Source organism: Pelodiscus sinensis, chromosome 1 (genome assembly GCF_052426305.1).
Source record: "Pelodiscus sinensis isolate ZL-2025 chromosome 1, ASM5242630v1, whole genome shotgun sequence".
Lineage (NCBI taxonomy): Eukaryota > Metazoa > Chordata > Testudines > Trionychidae > Pelodiscus > Pelodiscus sinensis.
The window spans coordinates 65297173-65315556 of NC_143052.1; the positions used below are offsets into that span (position 1 = coordinate 65297173).

Sequence of the window (18384 nt, forward strand, 5' to 3'; positions counted from 1 at the left end):
TGGGTGCTGCTGGGTTGGTCCTGCAGTGCTGAGGGGCAGCCCTACGGGACCAACCCGGCAGCACCCCAGCTGCTCTGCCCCAGGCGTCCCCGATTCAGCCGCTGCTGAAACTGACCAGCGGCTGATTCCGGTCAGCCTCTGGTCAGTTTCAGCAGTGGCTGAATCGGGGACGCCTGGGGCAGAGCCAGACTATTGGAAGGGGGGGCTATGAGGGGTCTGGAGTGGCATTCCCCCACCCTACTCCAGACCCCTCATAGCCCCCCCTTCCGATAGTCCAGCATATCTGATAATCTGGCACCCCCGGGTCCTAAAGGTGCTGGATTATCGGAAGTTTACTGTATTAGCGTATTAACAAAACTCAGTGTTCAACTATTGGATGTTTTTGACTTACTGTAAAGAATGGATTGATTCTCTTTTCCGTTGAAGCAGCAGTGAAAACCGATAGTAATGTGTGGGATATTAATGAAACAAAAATAGGTATACAACCACAGAAAATGAGGAGTCTGGAGAAAGTAGCAGTCATAAGGCCCTAAGTGAGCTACAAGCTTCCCCAAAAAGAAAACGGTACATGCTTTGGAAGCTTAAAAACTGAAAGTTAAAGAAAAGTGGACTGAGTTTTTCTTTGTGCTTAATGATATATGCATGAAGCCTGTTTAATTTGTCAGCAGACTTGTTCCACTTTTAAGCACAGCAAATTAGAAAGCCATTACACAACAGCACATGTAAATTTCAGCAACAATTACCCAAACGTAAGTAACCTAAGAAAGTAAAATTGAAAAACTTGCTGCTTCACTAAAAGGCCAGCAAAACAAGAAGAGATGGAGGTCCATTGCAGAATGTTTGATAGAGGCATCTTTTGAATTGCATGACTTTCAGCAAGGCATAAGGTACTTACTGACACAAATCATTAATGAGTGTTTTCTGGGTTTGTGGAAATCCAGTATACTGATTTCAATAACAAAAATATAAATCTAAAGCAAATAAAAGGGCTGAAAGTGTCTGTCATAACCATAATGAGAAGGGAAGAGGAAATAGGAAAACAAATCTAACAGTAAAATATGGTGTTGCCAAAACATCTGTAGTTAAACTTAGTGTGGATGTGAGTTGTGTGTCTGGGTTCATTTCCCCAAAGAACTGTTATTTTGGAAAGAACTAGTAACTTGTTTTTTTGTAAGTGCTTTTACAAAATGATTTGCTCCATTATCTATCAAGGTACGCAAGTTAAGATGACTGACTTGTTTGTAACTCCCTGGGTTGCCATCATTCCTCTTTTTATAAATAGGTACTATTTTTTTTCTCTTTTTCAAGTCCTCTGAGATCTTTCTAATCCTACTATGTGTTCTCAAAGATAATTGCTAATGGCTCAGATCTTTCATCCTAGAATACTTAAAGAACTCGCTGGATTTCATCAGGCCCTACTGTCTTGAAGACCTCTAATTTGTCTAAGTAATTCTGAATATGTTGTTTTCTTATTTTAGCCTGTAATCCTATCCCATTTACACCGATTCCAAATGTTAGTCATCCAATAACTGCCAACCTTTTTTTGGTGAAAGGGGGAAGGGGCATTTAACTCTTGGACAATTGCTGTGTTTTCTACTATCTTTACCTTGTCATTGAGTAATTGGCCTTGTCTATGGCCTATCTCTTGTTTCCCACGTAGAAATTTTTTGTTGTCCTTGATGTCTCCAGCTAGTTGAATCTCATATTTGATTTTCACCTTTCTAATTTTGTATGTGCATACTTGTTGGGTTTTTGGATTCATCCTTTGTATTTTTTACTACTTTTTGAGTTTTAGGATTTAAATTTTATTTTATAGGTATATAAATATCCAGAGGGTTTTTAATAAATAATGGCTTCTTAACATTTTGGAATGGATATTTAACTTAGATTGTCTTAAGACTCAAGCATAGCTATTTATAATGGGAAGCAGAATACCCAAATCTGTTTACTAAAAGGTTCTTGTCCCTTCCAAAGCATCTGGAAATAGTTGCGGTTAGAGACAGGATTCTGGTAGTAATTAAGGATGTGAATGGGTAACCGTTTAATCATTACTCTTTACTGGCTGCTTACTGGGTAATGGTTAACCAGTGTTTGGGAGCAGCCTCCACAGGCAAAGGGCTGTTTCAGTCCCGCAGGACCCAAGAGAACCCCCTTGTGGGGCTGGGAGCCAGGCTGGAGCTCCCACCTGGGATCCTGCTTAGTTGGTTAACTTATTAAATGTTAGTCCATTGTCAGGCCCACCAGTCTCTCCATAGCTGGTGCTGCTCTGGCACAGCTGGCCATCGACAGATTTGGTCAGACCAGTTAACTGGTAATCTTCACTAGATTCTGTACTATGCATCTCTGGTACGTTCTATTATGGCTGTTCTTTCACAAGTGTAATTGTTAGCTCTGGCATTTGATAGCACTTATCCAAAAACCAGCAAAACTTCCTCTTCTTCCTTGGGGAAGAAAATGCTATCTTCTCTCTCATTCCCTATACCTTATATTGCTTTTTCTCAGAACGTATTACACATAAATTCTAGTACACTAAAACTCAGTTCACCCAGAACAATTGTTCATTTCCTAACTTTTAACTTCCATTATTTTACAAACATGATTTTAAAAAAAAGTGGTCTTGTAGTACCTAGAGCAAGGGTGGCCAACCTTCAGCTCTTGAGCCACATGTGGCTCTTTGCTCAAAGAAATGCGGCTTTCGCTAGTTTGGAGCCCGGAGTGCTCACGGCCGCTCTGTGCATGTGCCCAAACGCCTGGAGGGGGAAGTGCGTGGCGGCAGCTCCATTGAGACCCAGGCATTGGGTTAGAGCAGGGAGGCTGAGGTGCCTGGCTCTGGGAGAGGGGAGGAACATTGGATTAGAGCGTGGGGGGAGAGGGGACTGAAGCACCTTAAACTCAAAGTCTTCATGGATGCAGAATAAGGCAGCCAACACAGATGACACACATTTAAATTCCAGGCAAAAAAAAAATCAGCATGTACCTGGTTTACTGTGTGTTTCTTTAAAGAAAATTCAAAGGCTATTGTTTGCCAGGTTGAAGCAATTATTCTGAGAATTGAGTCTCTCCTTTATTGTTTTTGAACTTGTCATATTTGCAGTCTGGGACAGACCTGAACTTTTGGAACTATAAAAAAGCCATAATCTTCAAAAGTGGGGGGAAAAAAATGAGGAAACCTTACTAGAGATCAACAAGCTGGAGTGAAACAGGCACTTCAAATGGTGCTAATTTACTTCAGTTAAGTTTAATTTTAAAATAAGTCACAGGTAATAATAGAGCAATAATGTTACATTTAAAATACATGGTGGGGGATGCTAATTTTTAGTCTGAGACTATTACTGTATTTTTAAAGGTTTATTTATTTATTTGATGATTGTTCCTTGTCAGGTTCTCTGAAGATGTATGGACTGGCTGTGAATTTAAGTGACGAGACTTTTGTATTGGTTTTTGTCCAAAATGTCCTGTAATGTTATTTTTATCACTACATTTTGTGTATTATAGATAGGTAGGTAGACAGATAAAAATAAATATATAATACGTGGCTCTTTGCACTCTATCTACAGCTATTTTGGCTCTTAGTGTAACTGATTGGCCACCCCGACCTAGGCAGTGGTTCTCAAAGTGCAGTTTGTGGACCACTAGTGGTCCATGGCTGCCTCCCAAGTAGTCTGTGGCTTGAGCTCAATGTGTGCTCCCTCCACTCCCAAATGCATCAGAGAGCCCTTGCGGTCACTGTGAAGCTGCAACACCAGCTCTGGCTTCCCAGTCTAAGGGAGGCGAGGGCATAAAGAAAGCCCCGACTTGGAGGGGAGGAGGGGGTGTAGAGAAGTGTGGCCACCAAGCAGCTGTGGTGGGGGTGTGGCTTTCTCACTGCATCTGTCCCCTCCAGCTGGAAATGTGAGAGCAAGATGTCTGGGGATTTCAGGGCAGTGGCGCTTCCTAGCACAGAACCTCCCCACTGTTGCTTGGCCAGGGGCTTGGTCCAGCTTCCCCGGGAACTGCTGGAGTTGCTGCTCTTCACAGGCACCCCAGTAGGCACCGATGCCTCCTGCGCCTAGACAGAGCAACTCACTAAACCCTCCCCACCCAGTCCCACATAAATTTGGGAGCTCCTGGAATGCAGGGCTTTCTGCCAGGATGGTTTAAGACTGCAGAGCCCCATGTCCTGTTGTTGCTTGCACGGATTCTACTAGCTGTGCCTCTGGTTGTTGAGACACAGACAGGAGAGAGCCGGGAGCTGTGTCTGCTAGGCAGAAGGGCATGGCCAAGGCAGGAGATCTCAGTGAATGAGGGTGTTTATCTGGGGCGGCTTCTCAGTAGGTAAGGGCAGTAGCTTTGGGGATTTCTATGTGAAGTGTGGGTGGAGAGGTAACTTGGAGTTTGAGTTGTGGGGATCTCAGTACATTGGGGTGCCCCCTTCTCTGTGTGAGGATCAGCGGAGGTGTCAGTGCCCCCCACCCACACTGCATTCTCCTTCGCTCTTGCTCCCTCCCCCTGGTCAGACACCCTACTTCCAGCCTGCTTCTGTACCATACCTCCCACCCAACTGCGTACCCTCAATTCCTCCTGCACCCTATCTGCCCAGATCTCTTATTGACAGAGGAGTGAGGTGTCTCAATTGGGGGCCACATCAGTAAGGGGTTTTTTACTTCTCACTCATGTGGTCCCCAACTGATGTTTTTGTGGGACAGTGGCCCCCCCAACCCAAAAAAGGTTCCCTACTCCTGCCATAAATAAAGAAAACATTGAAACCTTTTGTGATGTTTTGTGTTGGACATAAATTAATCTTTTACTTTATTTAAAATGAAGTTTGATAAGCGTTTTCTCTCTGTCATATTAGTTTATTCTGTTTAATCATTTAAATCATGCTCTCTAGCTACAGCACTAGCAAAACGGATTGAGGGTAATTATGTAGTTAACGTTGAGTTTCCATGAACAACTGGTGGTCCATTGAAAGGTTTGCATTGAGCCAGGTGGTCCATGGGCCAAAAAGTTTGAGGACCACTGGTTTAGAGATTGACAAAAAAATATATACAGTATCATGCGCTTTCATGGGCACAGCCCACCACGAAAGCCCATGGCACTATAGATATTATATTGGTCTCTAAGGTGTTACAGGACCACTCATTGTTTGAAGTTACCCTTCTGGTTTTAGAAAACCGAGATAAGATGCTGATTAATGAAAGTAAGTTGTTTTCATTCTAATTGTACTACTGTCACTTTGTAAAAATAAAAGTGAATGAAATATTGCTATATAACCAGGGCGTGACAAATTATGGAAAACCCTACTCACCAGACAAAGGGACTCGCACCCCCCCCCCCCAAGTATTTTTTTTAATGGCATAAATTCCTAATAAGAATAAGAACAGTAATTACTAATACGTTCTTAATAAATATCTTATAAACTTCTACTTTTTCCCTCTGCTGCCATGTCTCCTCCCCTTGCTCCATCAGCTCCCCTGGTGCCTCCTGCCCCCCAACCCCTCACCCTCCTCTGCTGTCCTGACTCCTGCCTTTCTGCTTCACCCCCAGAATCTCCTGGCACCTGCACCCTCCAGGTTCCTCCCCCTTCCCTCATTGCCCCTGCCCCCTTTTTCCCTGATACTCCGCCCCTCAGCCGCCATTCCCCTCTCTCATGCCTTGCTCCATCCCCACCTTCCTCATGTCCACCCCTTCTTTCAAGCCTTCTCCCAGCACCTCCCCCTCCTCCCTCTAGCCCCCAGTGCCCTTACCCTCTCCTCTCCCAGCATCACCCTGTTCCCCCTCCCACTGACAGCTCCCCTCCTGCCCTTTTCCTCATTGTCTGCTCTTGGCCCCCTGGGATTTGTCTCTCCTGCACCCCTGTCCCATGGTGCCTTCCCCTTTCTTCTTCTTCTCCTGGCCTCCTCCCCTCCCCTCAGCACAAGCCCCTTCCCCATATTTTTCCCCTCCCCACAGCCCAGCCCAGCTGCTTCCCCTCCCCCAGGGCCAAGCAAAACATTCCCTCCCTTTTTTGTTGTCATTTTTACACGTTTGCATTTTGCAATGGGTTTTTTCTTTGTTTTCATTTGTCCCAGCATTTTAGCTCTATAAATAGCAAACAGCATTTTCATTCATTTTTTTCCATAAAGGCAAAGGCGCTTCAAGTGAACTCCCCCTTTCACTGCTGCTGGGTCACAGCAGCCTTTTCCCTGCCCTGTCCAGCGCCTCCCTATGGGCAAGCACCCCTCACTCCCAACCCACAGTGGAAACAGGGTGCAGGGACAGTACAGAGCCAGGGGGAGGGAGAGAGGGGAACAGGAGGCACAGAGGCGGAGGGACGTGGGGAGCAGGGTGCGGTGGAGGCACGGGGAATGGGATGCGGGGAACAGGAGGGGCAGAGGGATCGGGGTCTAGGGGCAGTGCAGGGAATGGGCAGCACGGAGCGGGGGGAGCAGAGTGCGGGGTGCAAGGGTGGCGCAGAGCCAAGGGAGAGCAGGGAATCCGGGGTGCAGGGGTGGTGGGAGCCAGATGGGGCGCGGGGTGGGTGCAACGAGCCGGGCAGTTGGCAGGGAGGGTCTCTCGCCGATGAGGAGCTGCGGCCGTGGCAGGACTGAAGCCAGTAGGACGGTGCCTAGCTCCGCCGAGCGCCGCAGCCAGCTGCCGGGGACACGCAGTCAGCTGCCGGGGCTAAGTCCCACCAGTGTCCTGGCGTCTGCCGGCTCCGCCTCCTTGTGCCGCAGCTGCACGCGGGCAGCAAGGCGCTGAGAATCGCCGCAGTTTCCCCTCCCCAGCAGCGCTCTGCTCCTCCGCTGGCCAGTGGATTGGATGGGGCCACGCCGCTTGTAGTGCGGGCTTCAGCCAGTCCATTACAACGGCCCACCAGGCCAGTCCGCCCTTGCACTTGCCAGCAGGCAAAATCTACTCGCCACGGGCGAGTGCATTTCTGAGCCCTGTATATAACTGTTTTGATATCCAGAGTACCATTTTGTACCTATAAAACGTATTCACAAGCAATGCCCAATTCTGTGTACTTTTTGAGAGTTGATATTTTACATTCAGAAACAAATTCTGGGCACTGCTTCATCAAAGTTAAAATGACAATACCACAGCTATGATTGTATGCATGCTTGGTTAGGTCAAAATAATTCTTAGGTTTCCTGTGTGTTTTGCCAGTATATTATTTCTGTTCCTGCTGATGCTTTGTGGAGCAAGTATACAATGGATATTGTCAGGATCTCAATTAAGACTTGGCTCCTTGTCACCTTAGTAGTGCTTGACTGTCATAACACCTGAGTGACAAGGTGAATGAGGTAATATCATTTATTTAACCAAATTCTGCTGGTGGAAGAGATGCTTTTGAGCTTTGTGTAAACATTGAAAGCTTATCTTTCATCAACAGAAGTTGGGCCACTAAAAGTTTTTACCTCACTCAAGGTCTCTAATGACCTGGAATGAAGACTGCTACTGTAACATTTTACACAACTACATAGTCTTGCTAACAGTGATGATCCCTTGTAGCTAACTTGTATAATAGGAAATGAGGTTTTGGGGAGCATGAATAGATGGCATTGCAGCAAAGAGGTGAAGAACTGTGGTAGTATTAGTATTTCAGACACAAGCACAACATTGAATGTTATGGTCATAGTTAATTGCTAGATCAGCTGGTGATCTCGAATATTGTGAAACTTCCATGGCAACAGGTGTTTTACTGAAAAATGACATTTTGTTAGGTTACGGGGCATCTTGACAGTGTATGAAACTAAGTTCTTTTGTTTGTAGAGCATCTTTATTCTTGCTATGAAGAAATCTATAGCTAGTATATGCACTTCTGTTTAAAACTCTCAAGTATTTAGAACACTAAGAAAGGAGAGGATAAAATTATCTGCTTTCTAAACTGGTATAACTGATAGTTGGAATGCTTATTTTTTTTCCAAGCAAGTGAAAGCAAACAATTCTTAAAGATGCTCCTTTTATTTATACAGGTTGGACCTCCCTGGTCCAATGTGACAGAATTTGCTGCTAAGGGCTCCAAGCCAGCCGGCTCCCTCCGCCCTGGGCTGCCTTTGGCGGCTGGGATTCTCTGGCTCTGGCTTGTGCTGCTGTATGCAGCCATATTTCCCCAGCCCTGTGCTGCCGCTGGTTGTCAGGTTTCTCTGGCTCTGTGCTGCCGCGGGCTGCCATAGGCAGCTAGGCTTCTCCGATCCCTGAACCTGTGCTGCTGCGGGCACCTGGGCTTCTGTGACTGCTGGCTCTGCGCTGCTGCGGGCTGCTGAGGTTCTCCAGTCCCTGACCTCAGCACTGCTGTGGGTCTTCCCCGGCTCTGGCTCCGCTGCTGGCCCTCCTGACATTAGGCTCTGGGACGCACTGGTCCAAGAGCATCCGTGTATCTCCAGGCTTTCAGTGGAGATTGGAAGCAAAATACCTTGGCTAAATATTACTACTAAATAATTTTACTCACCATAGTTTATGCTCCAGACTAGACAGCTCTTTAAGTCCTGTCCCAAAGGCCTTCTACACCGCTTTAATAGGTGTCATTTTCAAAGTCCTATGAAACCATCTAGGAATTTTGCTATGTGGACTCTTAGGCTATGTCTAGACTGCAGGCTTCTTTCAGAAGAAGCTTTTCCGGAAGAGATCTTCTGAAAACTCTTTTTTTCCAAAATAGTCTACACAGCAAAAGTGCATCGAAAAAGAGATCTGCTTTTTCAAAAGATAGTGTCCATTTGGTGTGGGCGCTATCTCACATTTAAGCTGTGATTACTATGGTGCTTTTTCCTCTTTCCTCTTCTTTCGAAAAAACTCCCTCTTCCCCATCCACACATGCCTTTTTCTGAAAGAGCTCTTTCGGAAAAAGGCTTCTTCCTTGTAGAAAGAGGTTTACCAATGTTGGAAAAACTTCTCTGTTCTTTCAAATTTTTTTTCGAAAACGCAATTGCAGTGTGGACATAACTGGAGGGGTTTTTTTTCCAGAAATATGTCTGTTTTTCTGAAAAAACTCTTCAGTGTAGACATCCTCTGTGCCATAAAATATTACCCTCACACTTAACCCAGATCTGTTGTGTTATCAGACGTTCATATGTTAAGTTAACATTGTGAACCACAAATTTAGAATTCAAGGGATCTCTCCTAAACCCAATACCACTCACTATTTATATCAATAGTCTGGAAGAGTGTACATGTAAAATAGCTGCTGACTTGTAAAAGTTTGTGACACAGATTGGTGGAGTGCTAAATGCTGATGACAGGGTAGTCAGTGATTTTCACTGCTTAGTAAGCTGAATTTATTTGATCAAAGACCAATTACTGTCATGAGGGCAAAGATTTTGTCTCGGATATTTTTAGTAAAAGTCCTGGTTAGGTCACAGGCAATAAAGAAGTGCATGGAAGCCCATGACCTGTCCCTGACTTGTACTAAAATATCCAGGACAAAATAGCCACTGAGTAGCTTTTGAGCTGGATGATCACTGCAGGGGTCTCCCCTCTCATGGAGATAGAGCTCCAGGGTCCCTCCGTGACCTGGGGCTTCAGGAAGTCCCCCTGCTGCCTTGTGTGTGGAGGAGTAACCCACAAATCCTGGCTGCTTTAGGAAACAGAGGGATCCTGCATCTCCCAGCCAGTGCACTGTGAAGTCATAAAGGTCTTTAAAAGTCACGGATTCCATGACACAATCATAGCCTTAATTGCCAAATATAAAGCTGTGAATTTAGAAGCAAAAAAATGAAGGCCATACTTGCAGAACTAAAGACAGTATACTTGGGAGCAGTGACTCTGAAAAGAGTTTAAAGACCTCTAATGAGGCTCTGTTATATTCACAGTCTATTTTGGTTAATCTCAGTCATAGGATTTTTCTTAAATGTATTTTATTACTTCAGCTATTTAAATCTGAAATTGGTGTCGTAGTTATAGGCAGGGCTTGACAAATCACTGAATGGGCGAGTAGATTTCAGCCGGTCACCCCGTTCACCGGTGGCATGCGCATGCGCAATGCGGGTCTTGCGTATGTGCAGTGCGGGGCTGGCAAGTAGGTTTCGCCGCCGTTTGTCAAGCCCTGGTTATAGGGGTCCTCACCAAAGGAGGAGTGGGGGGGGATTGCAATATTATGGGGGGCATGGGTGGTCGGTGCAGCCATGTGGAGGGGCAGGGACCCAGCCCCACTTACAGTCTATCCCCCTCTGCTGAGGCCCTGCCCTCACCCCCACCCTCACCCCCACCCCCACCATGGGCAGGAGAGCAAGTAGGGCAGGGTGCTGAGTGCGCATGCACCCCATCACCACTGTTGTGTGGCTATGCCTGGCGGTTTGGGAAGGTAAAGCCTTCCCCCGCCTAGCATACTGGACTCCCATGGAGGGGAAGAGGTTGTAAGCTACCCTTCCTAGTTTGTTGCTGCTCATGGCAGTTCTGCCTTCAGAGCTGGGCAACTAGATAGTGGTGGCTGCTGGCTAGGAGCTCAGCTCTAAAAACATAGCTACCACCAGAATTAACACAGTATGAATGGCATAGTATGGTATTGTCTCCTCTTGTTTCTGTGCTGTTGGTAGAGGGTTGCTGCCTTCAGAACTGGGTGCCTGGTCAACAGCTCCCACTCGCTAGCTACCTAGTTCAGAAGAAAGGGCACCCGGTCTTCCCCCATTAAATCTGGATAGTATAGTGTAAAATACACTAGATCAGGTTTCCTGGCCTGATGTGTGGTGGTTTTTTTTTCCAAGGTTGTAAACTTGGTATGGGCCTAATCATCAGTGGAGTAACAACTGAACATGAGCTCCCAGTGTAGTGCTGGAACAAAACAGGTTAATACGATCCTTGGACATGTAATTAGGGAAGCAGTGGTGACAGATTAAATATTGAATGCAGTTCTGGTGTCAACCTTCTTTTTTAAGGATGTTGAAAAATTGGAGAGGATGCATAGCTTCAGAACCACTTTTTTGAGGACTGAAAAGTCTTACAGCAAGAGACTAAAGATGCCAAGTTTGTTTCGTTCCTTTAGCCAAGTCACCCCCTAATTTTTTTTTAATGTTGTGCAGATACACTCTCAGAAAATACCAGGTACTAGAGAGCTGTTATATCTATCAAAAGGTATAGCAAGACCAACAGCTGACATTCAAGGTAGTCAAATTCAAATTAGAAGCAAGGAACAGATTTTTAATTAACCATTGGAACAAATTACCAAGGGAAGTGATGTATTCTGTCCTGAGATCAAGACTGGGTGTTGTCTGGCAGATGTGCTTTAGTCATACACAACTTATTGATTCACAGAAGTAACTGGATGAAATTCTATGTCTTGTGTTGTACATAAGATGAAATGATTTAATGATCCCTTCTGATTTAGTCTCTGAATATTGTCCATGTGTAAGTGCTTCAGTTAATGGAAAGCCTGCATGTAGGTAAAGAAAATGGCTGTCAGCTTCAAAATACTTGGGAGAGAATCAGCTGTTCAGTCAATCAGTAGAGATGTTGGTCAAGATAAAGACATTCTAAACCTAAGAGTGCAGTAAAAGCTGTTTTACAGAGTGGAAAAACTAGTTACTGATATATAATTGTATTCACAAAGAGGAAATATTTTGTAATGGAGCTTAATGCATGCAACACATGCAGAGATACAAAATGTAATTATTTGATATTGAAAATGGGGATATTTGTTTTTAAACTAGGTGGATAAGAAGAATTACTGACATTAATAGTAATCCTGAATACAGATTGACGGTTAGGGTTTGTTGTTTCTGTGTTGTGTAGTAAATCAAGAGGTAGCTTACTTAGATTATGCCTGCCGTAGTTTATGTATTAGTATTATGAAGCTATCAGCTGACTAAAATTAGTGTTAAATTAGTTTTGTCACACTGTAAACATCAGATGGGTACATAGCTATGAGCACTGTTTAGTATGGAACACTGTAAAATAATTTAAGTTCTTCTAATGCAGTTGTCCTTTAGAGTTTGGGATGTAATTTTTTTCTTATGTATTTTAGGTATCAAGGAGTGACTCAACACTTGCACCATGCGTGAATACAAGCTAGTTGTTCTTGGCTCAGGAGGTGTTGGAAAATCTGCTTTGGTAAGTAGTATTACATTAACCACTGTAACTAATAGATCTCTTGAAGCAGGTTGGACACTTTTTCCTACTAATTTGAGGCCTTGTTTTTAGTTAGCAGGTAGATGTGCTTTCATGCATACACAATTCACCTCTAAAATCTGGGATTCTGTGGTCTGGCAATATCTGTGGTCAGGCATGACCATGGATGTTCCAGGATCAGAGTCCTAGTGTGCTGCACAGGGGTTGGGTGCTGGGATCCGGCGTGTGGCTCAGCTGGGCTGCAAACGGGAGAGCTGGGAGTGGTGCACAGCTCAGCTGGGCTGCGGGGGATGGGGGAATATAGCGATCACTCATAGCACCAGTATTCCTATGTTGGCAAACCCTGGCGGTATGCTCACTCAGCACGAGGTGCCAAACTCTTGTGTTCAGAGGAGATGTTAGATTGGGGTCATTAACTGATGCCTTCCTTTTGTAATGGTTACAAGGTCTTCTATATGTCTTTCCATCAATTTCCAGGATAAAGTTAAAATTAAATGAAATGACCACAAATATATGTCCATCAGTCTGTGTCACTCCCAGACTGCCCAGATCTAATCTCATGTCGGTGCACCAGTCAGCGTGGCCGTTAGCTGAATACCACACACTGCTACCTACAAATCCTAAAATAAGAGGTTCTTGATCTGGATAGCCCAACATAGACTGGGTCCAGATGAAGCCTCAGTAATAGATTTTGTGCTGCCTGTTGCACTTAAAACAGATGGTCATTCATTAAGATCTTTTAAGATCAGCAATCAGCTTCCCATCAAGGTTCCCTGAAGCTCTGTGCCCGCATAGGCATGCAGCCCTTTTCTGAGCCCCCCACAGAGGTTCAGAGCTCCCTGTACAGGCAGAGAGCTTAGCTAATCAGCTGGGGAAGGGAGAGTGGGGCAGCTGCTGCCTGCTATAAATGGAGAAGCTGGCTCCAGCCCCTATTCCAGGGCTGGGCAAAAGATGATATGTGGGCTGATTCTGGCTGAGAGAGCCTCCACTGGCTCCCTGCCTGCCTTGCAGCAGCTCTGCACTCTGGAAGCTGGGTGCAGGGCCACATGTGTCTTTGAACACTGAGAGCCTGGAGGGAGGGTAGACAGGTTTCTCATTCTGCCCCCACCCCTAGTAGCTCCCATTGACCGGTTATAACCAATAGCAGCTGCCTGTTTGCATGACAGGCAGCATGTGAAGTGCCCCTCCTCCCTCATTCCCCAGGCTCATAGCATTCCGTTCAGAACAATAAACATGGTTCTGCAGCTCCCCTGAGCACGTACAGAGGGTCGAAGATAGGGACCCTGGCTAAGCAACCTACTGGGCTGCTGGCTGGGAGGTAGGTAAGGTCTCCCAGCCAGAGCCTATCTCTAGCACCCCAGCCCCTCCTTTCCTTCCCCAATCCTCTGTCCCCTTTCTGCCCTCCTACCTCATGTAACCCAAATCTTCTGCATCCCTGCTCCAGCCCCCATACACCTTCCCAGGCACTGCATCCCCTCCTCAGGTCACAACCCTTTCTCAGATCTTGCACCCCAATCTGCTATCTCTGGTCAGAGCCCAAATCCCTGCACCCACTCCTGCCCTAGGTCACAGTTGCCTCCCAGGCCTTGCACCCCCTCCCCCTCCTCACACCAGACGGTTGCCCCAGGTCACAATCCCCTACTTCACCCAAACTCCCTCCTAGATCCCACACCCCAGTCCCTTACTCCAAATTCCCTTCTGCATCCAACCTCCATCCCAGATCCCTGCACCTCCTCCAGTAATATAATAGAAGAATGTAGCCCTCAATCACTTACCAAATTCTTGGAGTGGTCCCCCATAAAAAATTATTGCCCACCCTTGTGTTAATGGCTTAAGATAAGAGATTTTTTTAATAAAATTTTTTTGAGTGGTGTAGATATCTAAAACTCTGATCTTAAATGATTTTTTTTTAAATCCTGTTACTAATATGTGGTAAACTGTATTGCATTAAGGATCTGTGGTAGAGTTCTGGCTCTTATGAATCAGAAGTAGCAAATATTGGGTGTGATCCTAGCTGTTTTGTAGGATGAAACCATTTGCAACATTTTGAAACCTGCATCTGTCTGTTAGAAAGGATGATGATACATGTACTTCAAGATCTGAGGAGTAGCAGTCATGTTAGTCTGTAACTAAAAAAACTTAAATAACACTGGTCCTGTAGCACCTTAGGGTGTGTCTAGACTACAAGGTTTTGTCGACAAAAGTGGACTTTTGTTGACAAAACTATACCTGCATCTACACTACCGCCGCGTTCTGTCGACATAACGTCAACAGAACTCAGCAGTTTTTTCGATGATGGTAAACCTAATTCTACGAGGAATAACGCCTTTTGTCGTCAGAGCTCTGTTGAGAAAAGGCGTTATTGCATCTACACTGTCCTTTGCGTCCACACTGTCATGTCGACAAAGCGGCTTGCTTTGTTGACAGAACTGGATGTAATCTAGACGCTCTTTGTCGACAGAAGCTTTGTCGACAGCATCTGTTGACAAAACCTCTGTCAACAAAAGCCTGTTGTCTAGATGTACCCTTAGGCTAACAAAAATATATAAATTGTATCCTGAGCTTTAACGGGCACAACTCACTTCTTCAGCCAAGGATAGTGTTAATTTTCTTTTTATTTGATTTCATATTAAATAATCATCAGCATTTCTCCTTGTTAATTATCCCTTATTTTAATATATTTTCTTCCACACCTATGGGCTATCTAAAATATTTATTTAGAGCTACAGTTTTGTTTGTGCTGGTGGGTGCATATCCACACACTACCTCAATATTTGTGTTGCACATAAAAAATTTCAACCCGTTCAAGGATAGAAAATCTTAGAGAGGGATCACTGCTTCCCATTCTCCTGTATAGTCATACTCAGTCTTTCTCATCTAAGTTTAGGGTGACCATCTGTGCCATTTTTACTAGGACTTCCCCATATTTAAGCTGTCTTCCAGGCGTCCCAACTTTTTTTTTAAAAAGGGGCAAAATGTCCTGTATTTGGATGCCCCCTGGTGGTTCTTGAGCTCGCCAGTCAGTGCAGCCGCAGCAGCCTACTGTTTTGTTGCCAGCAGTAAGGCCAGGCACTGGCACATGATGTCTGGAGTCAGGTAGGGTGCCTAGGGAGAAACATAGAAAGAAACCAGGTAGGAGTGTCTTCCCTCCATGTGTACCCTAAAGAAGTGGGGAAGTCTGCCAGCCTTTCCAGAACATGGGGCTGAAGCCCTGAGCGCGCACACGCACACACACACACTGGCTGAAACCTCTTTCCCTCTTGCCCCCACTGCTGTCTGCAGTCCTATTCCCAGGCAGCCCTCGCTGTGGTGCTGAAGCCATTTGCCATCGCAGGGCTCAAGTCCTGTTCCTGGGTGACCCCCGCTGCAGGGCTCAAGTCCCCGCCCATCCCATTTCCTCCCCTGGCAGTCCCCCCCCTTTCTGTCCCATATTGGGCATAGGGAAATATGATAACCCTATCTAAGTTTCTCAAAGACCTATTTGCATGCTTATCCACCAGAGACCCTCCTCCCACTTAGAATCTCAACAAAGTGCTTCTTAGACTGGTGGACCCTCCTGCTGAATAACTTTTAAAATGGTCTTTTGATGGCTGTTCTAGTGGCTACAACTTTAGCCATAAAATGAGCAAGCTTGAAGCACTTATGGCTGAAACTCCATATGACATTCCAGAGGACTGGCATACGGTCGCACTAACTCCTCATTTATCACACTCGACATTAGGAGAAATTGTGCGCCCACTCAGTGTTTCCAGGACTTTTATGCTGTTATATTCACAAGACTAGACTGATCAGAAATAGATGGTGACAGTCTGGCTGTAGGCACGTGTTCTAAAAAGTCAGGCCATCTTTTCACAGAATATTGAAATAGGTAACACGTCTCACATTACCAGCTGGCTAATATACCTCTCCCACCAAACCTTAAGGCTCATCCCACCAAAGTTCATGTGGCATCCTTCTCCTGCTTCAGAAATGTGTGGATAGAAATCTGCAAAGCTCTCTCCCTGAAATGGAATAACTCACTGTCAAGCATTATGCTTTGGATTTGGATTTGGACCTGGCTGCTAAGTTCAGGAGAGCAGTTCTAAAATCACTTTTTGACAACACAGATGCAGCACAAGGCACATGCATGGTTCTGACGGATTCTTCTGTTATGAGACGCTTATCTCGCATGTGAGGGATTCTGCTTACCACAGCTGGAAGGAAGGGAAAAATCCTGAGTGGGGAGGGACACAATGACGGATCTGTTTACTGGAGTTGACAGCCACAGGTAGATTGCTCTTTGGGGCAGCAAGTTTTGTTCTGACTCTCACAATCACTTGCTGAAAAATATTTAAATCTTACTAGCGGACTGCGCCTGCTCTCGCTGTGCTTGCCAAACCCTTTCTCTTTGGCCGCTTTCACTTTCATGTCCAAAGTGGTGCAAGTGTGTGATGATGCTGTTCTGTCGCCTGTCAGGAAACACTTTTTTTATATCGAGAGAGAGAGCACTTTTCACCCAAACAGCAGTGTACTTTGCAGAGATGGGTAGATATCGTCAGGGCTTGACAAATAATACAATCTACTCGCCTGTGGCGAGTAGATTGCAACCCAGAAGAGCCAGGTTCAGGCGATCTGCACATGTGCAGAACGATCTGTGCATGCGCAAATCGCTGGATAGCGCGGCTGGCGAGCAGGGCTCGCCGCAATTCAGCGAGCCCTGGATATTGTTATCCTCATTTTTTGGATGGGGAAACTGAGTTACAAAAGAGAGGATCATTAAAAGCCGGAGTAGAACTGGGGTGTCTCTATTCCTGTCAGCTGAATCGTTTTCACTGTGACCTTTTTCTTGGCAGGGAGACACGTATATCATTATGTTCATATTCTGAGTGACATATGGAGGCTTCATCTTGCTGATGAGTCTAAATTCAATGAAGACCTAATATCTGAATGTTTTGACACTGTTACAGCATACTTTGATACAGGTGTTTGACAGGTTTTTTTTAAAAAATGCACCTTGAAGTGCTTACACTATTATTTCCCAAACTATTGAAAGATGAATGTCCTCTCCAGGGAAATGAGTTGTGTGTGCAGCATCCTGTCCAGTGTCAGCCAATGCTAATAAACTTGACATGAAAATGAGTAATGTGATTGGTACTTTGGCTCTTTAATTTTAAATGAAGTTGTTGCAGAATCTTCAGTTTCCTGCACCAGGACACCATAGAATTTAGATCTAGTTTCCCATGGGTTACATGGGTTTCAAAATTAGGGAGCAAAGCAGGTAGATGAGATTGGGAATAACATAGGGTGAAAGAAAATGAGCAGACAGTGTAATGGAGACAAGATTATGCAGGTAATAAGACATAGAATTAGTCCTTGAGCTGATTTGTAGCTGCACACTCCAGCCCAACAGGAGTCCCTGTACAATGTTTAATTTATGCTATTATTTATCATGTCAATTACCAGTAAGTTATGTTTTCAGTCATGCAAATGGGTGTTCTTATACGGCTCTTTGTAGACCACTTGTTCTGAATTTTGATGTAGTTTGGCTCTTAGGTTTGAAAAGGTTGCTTTCCTAACTTAAAGCAAGGTCAGGGTTTGGTTGTGCCAGGACAACCAGAAGCCCCAGGAAAACTAGAGTTTTCCATAACATGCAAAGGGAAGGGCTGCTGTTCAGAGAGACATAATATGAAAGTGTCTACTGGGGGCAGGGATCCTGCAGTGTGTCCACTGGGGGCAGCTGTACCACCAATGGAGTAGCCAGCAGGGCTGGGGCTCTGCTGTCTTTCCTGCCAGCACACCAGTAAGTAGCCCTCCTGCCCCAAATCCTTGCCTTGCCTCCTAGCCCTTGGCTGCAGTACCGGTGGTGAAGAGGGGGGGGGGGGGGGGGGAACAGGTCCCAGTGGGCTGAGGGGAGAACAGGCTCCTGGAAAGAGATGCACATCTTGAATTTATAGTACTAATAAAGTTGTGGACAGTACAAAATAGCCCTTGCATTTTGTATTAAAGCTTGTATAACATGCACACAACAGGAGTATCTGTTTACTAACTGTATTAGGTTGACTTTTTCTCTGGGGTATGTAAATATAACTTTGAAATAATGTATGTCTGAAAGACTAAAGCTGTGAACTCTCATTTGCTTTAGACGGTAATTTATATAATGATATATCCACCCTAACTTGGGTGGATAAAAACTTGTAAGTATTAAAACTGGGGATGTTAAATTTTGTTTAATTAGCTAATAGACTATGGAATTTCCATCGACTACTCAATTAGTCAATGGGGGAAACTGTAGAGCCACAGCAGGGTTAGCGCCTGGCCTCAGGAGCTAACCCCGCTGTGGCTCTGTCTTTTAAACGTAGTAAGAACCACCTAGCTCTTAATACA

General features: G+C 45.2%; 1 protein-coding gene across 2 annotated transcripts in view; it reads left to right on the forward strand.

The window, feature by feature from the left end:
- RAP1B (RAP1B, member of RAS oncogene family) overlaps window positions 1-18384 on the forward strand; it is a 74464-nt gene that overhangs the window by 35885 nt on the left and 20195 nt on the right. For both annotated transcript variants that reach the window (XM_075931443.2, XM_075931449.2), the window contains exon 2: window positions 11918-12003. In XM_075931443.2, coding sequence (XP_075787558.1) covers window positions 11947-12003 — 57 coding nt within the window. In that variant the 5' untranslated portion in view covers window positions 11918-11946. The remainder of the gene's footprint in view (window positions 1-11917; window positions 12004-18384) is intronic.